The sequence below is a fragment of the Daphnia carinata genome, chromosome 3, assembly GCF_022539665.2.
Source record: "Daphnia carinata strain CSIRO-1 chromosome 3, CSIRO_AGI_Dcar_HiC_V3, whole genome shotgun sequence".
NCBI classification, from domain to species: Eukaryota; Metazoa; Arthropoda; class Branchiopoda; order Diplostraca; family Daphniidae; genus Daphnia; species Daphnia carinata.
Window position 1 is genome coordinate 12,250,312 of NC_081333.1, and position 6,916 is coordinate 12,257,227.

General features: G+C 39.6%; 1 protein-coding gene across 2 annotated transcripts; it reads left to right on the plus strand.

Moving 5' to 3' along the window:
• The first annotated feature begins 512 nt into the window (after positions 1 to 512).
• LOC130698528 (centrosomal and chromosomal factor-like) lies at positions 513 to 6,916 on the plus strand. 2 transcript variants are annotated; one of them, XM_059494489.1, is made up of 2 exons: positions 513 to 2,083; positions 6,788 to 6,916. In XM_059494489.1, exons 1-2 carry the CDS (start codon positions 1,090 to 1,092, stop codon positions 6,835 to 6,837), a joined length of 1,044 nt encoding a protein of 347 aa, XP_059350472.1. In that variant the 5' UTR covers positions 513 to 1,089; the 3' UTR covers positions 6,838 to 6,916. The 2 variants fall into 2 exon arrangements, with proteins under 2 accessions (XP_059350472.1, XP_057377181.1); XM_057521198.2 differs by lacking the exon at positions 6,788 to 6,916 and adding an exon at positions 3,905 to 4,521 and having other exon boundaries at positions 752 to 2,083.

Below are 6,916 nucleotides of genomic sequence, written 5' to 3' on the forward strand. Positions count from 1 at the left end.
AATTCAAGTCTAGACGAAAACACATAGCTGTCGGCAATTTTTAGGAAGTTTGCTCGAAATGAATTGCGCGCAATTTAATCGGTAGGTGTAACCCACTCCTCTGCCACCATTTTTGTTTTTCAACGTCATCCTGATGCATCCAAAAACAATTAAAAATTCATTGTTCACATACGTCAATTGCAAGCTTTACGTTTTTGTTTTCAACGATAATCCCGTTTGACAAGCCTTGCGTGATGAGCCGATATTTTTTGTTTACCTGGATTTAAGAAGACGACCAGCGAGAATCCAATTTCACGTTGTACTCCATCACTCTCTCAACGCCTTTCCCATGACTTAAATTTTGTTTTTGCCAACATTTTGTATTTTTTAAAAATGTGTCAAGAAAAGGTTAACTGCCTTCGTCGAGATAAAGGAATAAAAATGAAAGCATTGACGTCCATGTGAGCAATCAGCCAAACTTCCCAGGTAGTCGGGCAAGGCAATACATTTTTAATGTGTACCCAAAAAAACGTATAATTTCTTTCTTTTATTGATGAACAGGTTCCAAGATATGTTTGTCATGATAGAAATCCTTCATTTTGTTTTTGTCGTGTCTCGTGAGAGAGACATTGGGAAATTATAAGCCTGAATTAAGAATGTGTGTCGTTGTCCCGTGATCATCCGATTCGGAATTCTCTCTCTGCCTCCATTTTTTTTTTTCCTTTTTCTTTGTTATTTTCAGTTATAGAAAAAAAATGTGAAGGTCACAGGCATTGGATGTGTTCACCCTCGAACACGCTGATCGAAACAGAATCCCGGCATGTGTTTTCATACTTCTCCGTTATGTGGCGCTAGTGTTCCCTCCTCGAGCTGCCGAACATTGGCAGCGTGTCCGTGTCAGTAGGTGACGAGCTTCCACGCCGTCAACAAGCAACGTGTTTATTGCGCTAGATATTCATGTGTGTTTGTGAGAGACCTAAAATAACAAAAGCCGACCATACAGATGAGACTTGAAACTAATAGTCAACTGTTTTTGAATATCCCTTTTTTCTGTTGGTAGGCCAACGTTATTTTGTTTTACTGATTTTCAGTCGTGTTTGTGATATTAAGATGAGCGCTCTTTGTTGTGCAGTGCCTAGTTTAATGGCTACCGGCGGCGGAGTCAATACTTCTTCGATGCCCGTCGTGTATCATCATTTTAATCGACCATCCGCCATGGCTCTCCCACAACAACAGAATTCATTCATGTCGATGGAATTGAATAACAGCAATGAGTACCGAATGCAACAACAACAACTTCCTTGTCATCAGCCGGTAGACCAGTTTACAACAACAGTTTACGGTAGTAGCAATAGTCAACAACAATTTCTGATGCCTCAACAACAAGCCATCACATCCAGCCAGCAGTCACGTGCCTCACGGCGGAAGAGGTTGGAAGATGCATTGACTGAGGCCATTCCGGCCGCTTCGAGTTGCAAAGTATCTCAGCGGATTGCTCAACTTCAACAGAGTCTGTACGCATCGTGCCATCCAGTCGCAGCTGGAAGAAGTGTGCATCCATCGCGGCCATTGTCGCTGGATCCTTTAAAAGATTATTCTCTGCCTTTGACGGTTGACTGCTCCATCGAATACGATTTACCACGCGTCGCTCGGCCTCCCCCTGGAGCCAAACCTTTGCTCTTGATTGCTCGACGACCTCCACCCCCGCCAACTCTTCCAGCCGTACGCGAATCACCGTCAAGACAAAGGCAGCAGCAATGGAATCCCGTCATCAGAACAGCAACTCATCAAGTTTTGCTGCAACAATCAAGTCAACAATTTCAATTCCGTCCGGATTGTACCGGATATTTTGTGATGAACGTGGCGCCAGTCAGCTCATCCAGCTCGGAGGATAGCGGCCGTGGAACGGATTCCGAACAGCATCCGTCTAGTCCCGTGACCAGCAACTCTTATCGAATTGCCACAGCTCATCATCCGACCAATAATAATTGGATGAATGCATCAGAACCACAATGGACGTCTCTCATTCGTCAACAACAATTAAAATACAACCAGCACATGAAACCAACAGCTCTTCCGGCTCCTCAACATCCTCGTCCAGCAGGTCAGTCACGATATATTTTTTTTTTTTGAATAGTAACAATCGCAGGGGGGGAATGGATAAAACATGTCATGTGAAAATGTACAGCGTATCTGTATGCACGTTTGATTTGATTATTATATCCGCGATGTTGGTAGGGAGTGGCTCGTAGGGGGGGAGGGTTTTCACTTTAAATGCAAGAAGAGTAGGGGAAGTTAGGTAGGATGTTCGTGACGTTGCATACAGGATCGGCTTCATTATTATTCTCTGCGCCTCGTTACGAGACACGTCACGGCCATGTGACACACCCGCGCGCGGGCGCACCGTGACACGCATCTCTTTTTGAAAAAAAAAAGTTTCTCCCTTCCATGTCCGTTTATTCAATTATTCCACCCGCTGCCATCGCTGCCGCCGTCAGTATTCATCAAAAGAAATGGACTGTGCGACAGACGTCGGTCCCATTTATTTACCATTTTATTAATAACCGTATAGGCCGGGAGTAAAAAAAAAAAGGGGGAGGGCAATCTGACTTTGTCCGGAATTTAAGTCACGGAAACGATGAATGTCGACCGGATTTTTTTAATCTGAGAAATCATTAAAGTTTCATTTTAATGAGGATTTTAAACTTTCTGATTCGTCTGCCCAAATTTGGTGATTTTCTTTTTTTGGTCTTTCCAAATTTGAAAATGTCATCAAGAATGTTAAAAGGAAACGGGTTTCCGATTGCTGCAATCAAAATATTTTATTTTAAATGGAAATTCATTAACACAGTCCATATTCCACCAAAACTGGCATTTCCTGTTTGGAACTCTTGCTGTTAAGGGTCATTTTTATCTAGTTGTTCCCATCTTTCGTTTGCTCTTTACTTTTTTTAAGGATTGGCCTCTTCTTATCGTCCATCTTGAAACAAAGATAAAGCTCTTTTCCCATTTTGTTGTTGAAAATTGAATACGAGGGCCATTTTCTATTGGAGATTTCCTCTTATATTTTTTTGAAAGTTGTGGAGGATCGATTTCCTGCGTGTGGCCATCCCCCCCTTGACATTTGATACAAGGGGGGACAATCGGGCTACTGTGAAACACAAGGTGATTAACATCTATTCCGTTTGACTGATTTCTAACTTGCAACCATGTTTTAAACAGGAACTCGAGCTGATTGAGTTTCAAGAAAATCTTTTTTAAAAAACATGTTTATATTCCAGTTGGCTAATGTAGCGGGACAGGAAGTTTGAGAAAATTAGGGTAGCGGTAATATTTTTTCGCGAGTGAAAAAAAAAAACAATTGAGAAAATGTGAAGAACCAATTTGGCGTCGAGGGGCGTCGTTAATGATGAGATCGTGCGTATGTGCAGACATTCGCTTTCTCATTACCTTGGGTTTTCACGGCGTGAGGAAGTTGCAACAAAACAAGTGCTGACCTTGATTTCATTTCACGCGCCATCAGGTTCCCTTTTTTTTCGGGAAAGTCGTGCTTTAAAAAAATCACCGGGAGGCTTTTCTCCTAGGAAGAATTAAAGTTGATTGCGGTATAATTCCACCGGGGTTCTTCCCAAAAAAAAAAGTAGGAAATGTACGAGGGTGGTTAACAACCACACAAAGAATTTCTTGTTGTTTCAGGGGGATAAAAAACAACTGCAGTGGCTTAACCATTTCCTGTTGAGCGGTTGGTAATCATCATCTTGACCGCTTTTTTCTATGTTGATTGCGTATAGTTTTTAATAAGATGTACGCTAGTTATTTCCGAGCGTCACACAGAAATAACTCGTTTTCACTTGGAGAGTTGCGGGTGGTGTAATGTTAGAAAACGTGAAAAATATTAAAATTAAATATTTTTGTGGGATTGTAGAAGCTGCACGAGCGCGAGTTTCTATGACAGCAACGGACCAGTCAGGATGTCATTGTTGCCCGTCTCGATCGAATCCATTTCCAGCTCAACGATGGGCTCCGTACAACACAACAGCCATGATGTCCGCCAGGCACGGTTGCCCAGCTCCTGTTATCCTCCAACAACCAAATGTCGAAACGACAAGCTGGGCAAGATGGAACGATTCATCCGTGGTGGAGTCCAATCCCCACTACACTAACCATCCGTCGTCTGCTTCAATGATGGCCGCCTTTCATATTTAAATGATCTCGAATTTTTTTTTTTTCTTTTTCTTTAACTTTATATATTATACATAGTCACACACACATTTGTCAAACGGGTTTTTTTCATTTCTCATTTTCTTCTTTTTTGTGTGTGTGTGTGTGTGTTGTTTTCTTGTTTTGAATTAAGATCGGGGACTGTGTTTCTTTTGTTTGGAGAATGGTGCTGTGATACGTCGTTGGCCTTGTTTAAAATCCCCCCCTCTTTTGTCTCATGTAAAAAAACATTTCAATCCCGAAAAAGAAAATGGTTCTTAAAAAAAAAATTAGTTTTTCGGCCAAAATGTTTGGATTGAGTCGGCGGAGGGATCGATTGTAATACAAACCTTTAATGGGATAACAAAATTTTTTTCCTTTTTCATTAAAAATAGAAAAATATGCATGAAATAATCCCATTTTTTTTTTTAAGTTAGATAGAGGTGATGATGATTGACGTCTGCACGTTTGTGTTTTTACCGTCGTGACATCAAGTCTGGCGCCTTAAACATTTTTCCAAACATGATAAGACAAGAATGTCTTTTTCTTGACGGATTTTAATCAGTTGCCAAAAAAGAGAGAGATCATTAGCGTGAATTTGAAAAGAAAAAAAGTCGGAACCGCACAAGTGACCTTGTAACAGACATAAATCATTAAAAGAAAAATAACGCATTGGACTGTGGCGCAAAGAAATGAGGGTCCCGACATTTTTTCTTTCTCACGCCTCTTATGCGAGAAGGAGAAACAAAAGTTTCATGCCAGGCTGCGCATTTCCCTCTTCAATTAACACGGCAGCGGGAAGGGTGACTTTTCAAAAAAAAAAAAACAATTGAATCGCTTCTTTCCTGCTGAGAAAAATCATAAAAGATGTTAAACAATGTAACACGACATTCTGTTGGGTCCATTTTTTTTGTTTGAAAAATTTCGTGAAATCATGATTAAATGGGAGTGGTTGCATACAGAAAAACAAAATGCTTTTGTTTAGAAAAAAAAAAGGCGTGTTCTCGGCGTGAACCAAAATGGCCGCCATACGGATGTTCCTTCGTCACCAGAAGCTGTCAGACTTTGAAAATTGTTTTATGGAAAAATGACATCCATCACAGGCCGGCATTTTTAATTCGCGTTTTATTATTTTTTTTTAGAAAGACGGAAATAACTTGGCCCCAAAAAAAAACAGGTACACAAAACTTTGGGGTTTTTCTTGGAATAAAAAATAAAATTACCTTTAGGCCGGTTTTGTTTTTTCTTGAAAATGCCGCGCGCGCGCCCTTCGACTTGATTGGTTTCCGAATTGCAATTCACTCGAAAATTACCTCTTTTTTTTTCTCTTTTTTAAAATTGGTCCCTTAAAAAATAAAAGAGAAGAGAGCAGGTAAAAATGAAAGGGACGGGGTTTCGTCATATACCTATTGTAAAAAAAAAAAAAGTTAAATATACGTGTATATAGGCCGGAGGGGGGAGGTACCCATCATCAATTTAAAAATTCGCTTGTTTTTTTTTATTTTTTAAAGAAATGTTTTATTATTTCCAAAAAAAAAAAAGTTTAAATTACCGTGTCTACGTTATATGCCTCCAGGGGGAATATATCACGCGACTAACACGACCGAGCGTAACGACGTTATAGAACCGAGTCGGATTGACAACGAACTTTTTTTTTTTCTTTACAAACGATCCGCGTCGAATGCACGACGTGTGTTTTTTTTTTCAAGAAAAAAATAAACCATTCAGGAATTCATCGAATGTTAGTGTGGAGAGAGACAATAAAGGCGTTTATTCGATTCTCCTCCCTATCACGACTTTTCTTTTTTATAACAAAATACAAATGAGGGTGAACAAAAAAAAACATTGTAATTCTTTTTAAATTAAAAAAAAATAGATTGGAACTTTTTATTTTGTACTGAACCCTTAAAAAATAAAAGACGACGTCATTTTATCAGAGAGCCGATATGGAATTTTTGATTGAAACCTGCTGTGTTTATCCTCCCCTTTTTCTTTCCTGTGTATGTCTAGAATTTTTTTTATATCCCTCAATATAAATCTTTTTTCTCCATCTCTCCCCCCCCCCCTCCCAAAATCTGATTACCAGCTGTTTCGAAAAAAGAGAGGGGGTTCGTTATTTCTACGTTTCTTATTATACACATTGGCCGCAATTATAAGACATTTTCTATATAACGGACGTTGTATTTTTGAAAAAAAAAAATTTCTTAGAAAATGAATGATGGAATTATTTGGGTTGATGAGGGTCTTGCATCACCAATTCTTATCCTCCAAAAAAGGAACATATCGGCGTGTGTCACTGACAAACCTTATAGGTCCCTGTGCGATTGTCATCTCCATATAATCACGAACCTGTTCCTTTCAAGTCTTATTTATTATTCTTTTTTCGTGTGTGTTTCCATTTAAATGTATTTTTTGGGGCACCACATGCGTGCGTAGCATTTCTGATTGCAACACTATTTTTTTTTATATACCTGTGTGTTTACTGCAATATGGCCAGAGGGATAGTAAACAACAATGTCCGGTACACGGGGAGGATGGAAATTATCTTGTGTTTTAAACGATTCTTGAAAAACTTTAAATGATGTAAGATTTTTTTGTTTGTCTTGAGGCAACCTGGACAACATAACAAGGACGCAAAGACACGTCGGCGCCAATTAACTGACGGGCAAAAAATGGTGGGCCAACTGCCAAAGTCGAACGCATTAACTCAACAACTACCTTCTTTTTTAGACTTCAT

Excerpts from the sequence above, each read along its gene's own strand:
- LOC130698528 (XM_057521198.2), top strand. The coding sequence starts at position 1,090 with ATGAGCGCTCTTTGTTGTGCAGTGCCTAGTTTAATGGCTACCGGCGGC. Across the intron at positions 2,084-3,904 it reads TCAACATCCTCGTCCAGCAG|AAGCTGCACGAGCGCGAGTT; the intron begins GTCAGTCACGAT and ends GTGGGATTGTAG.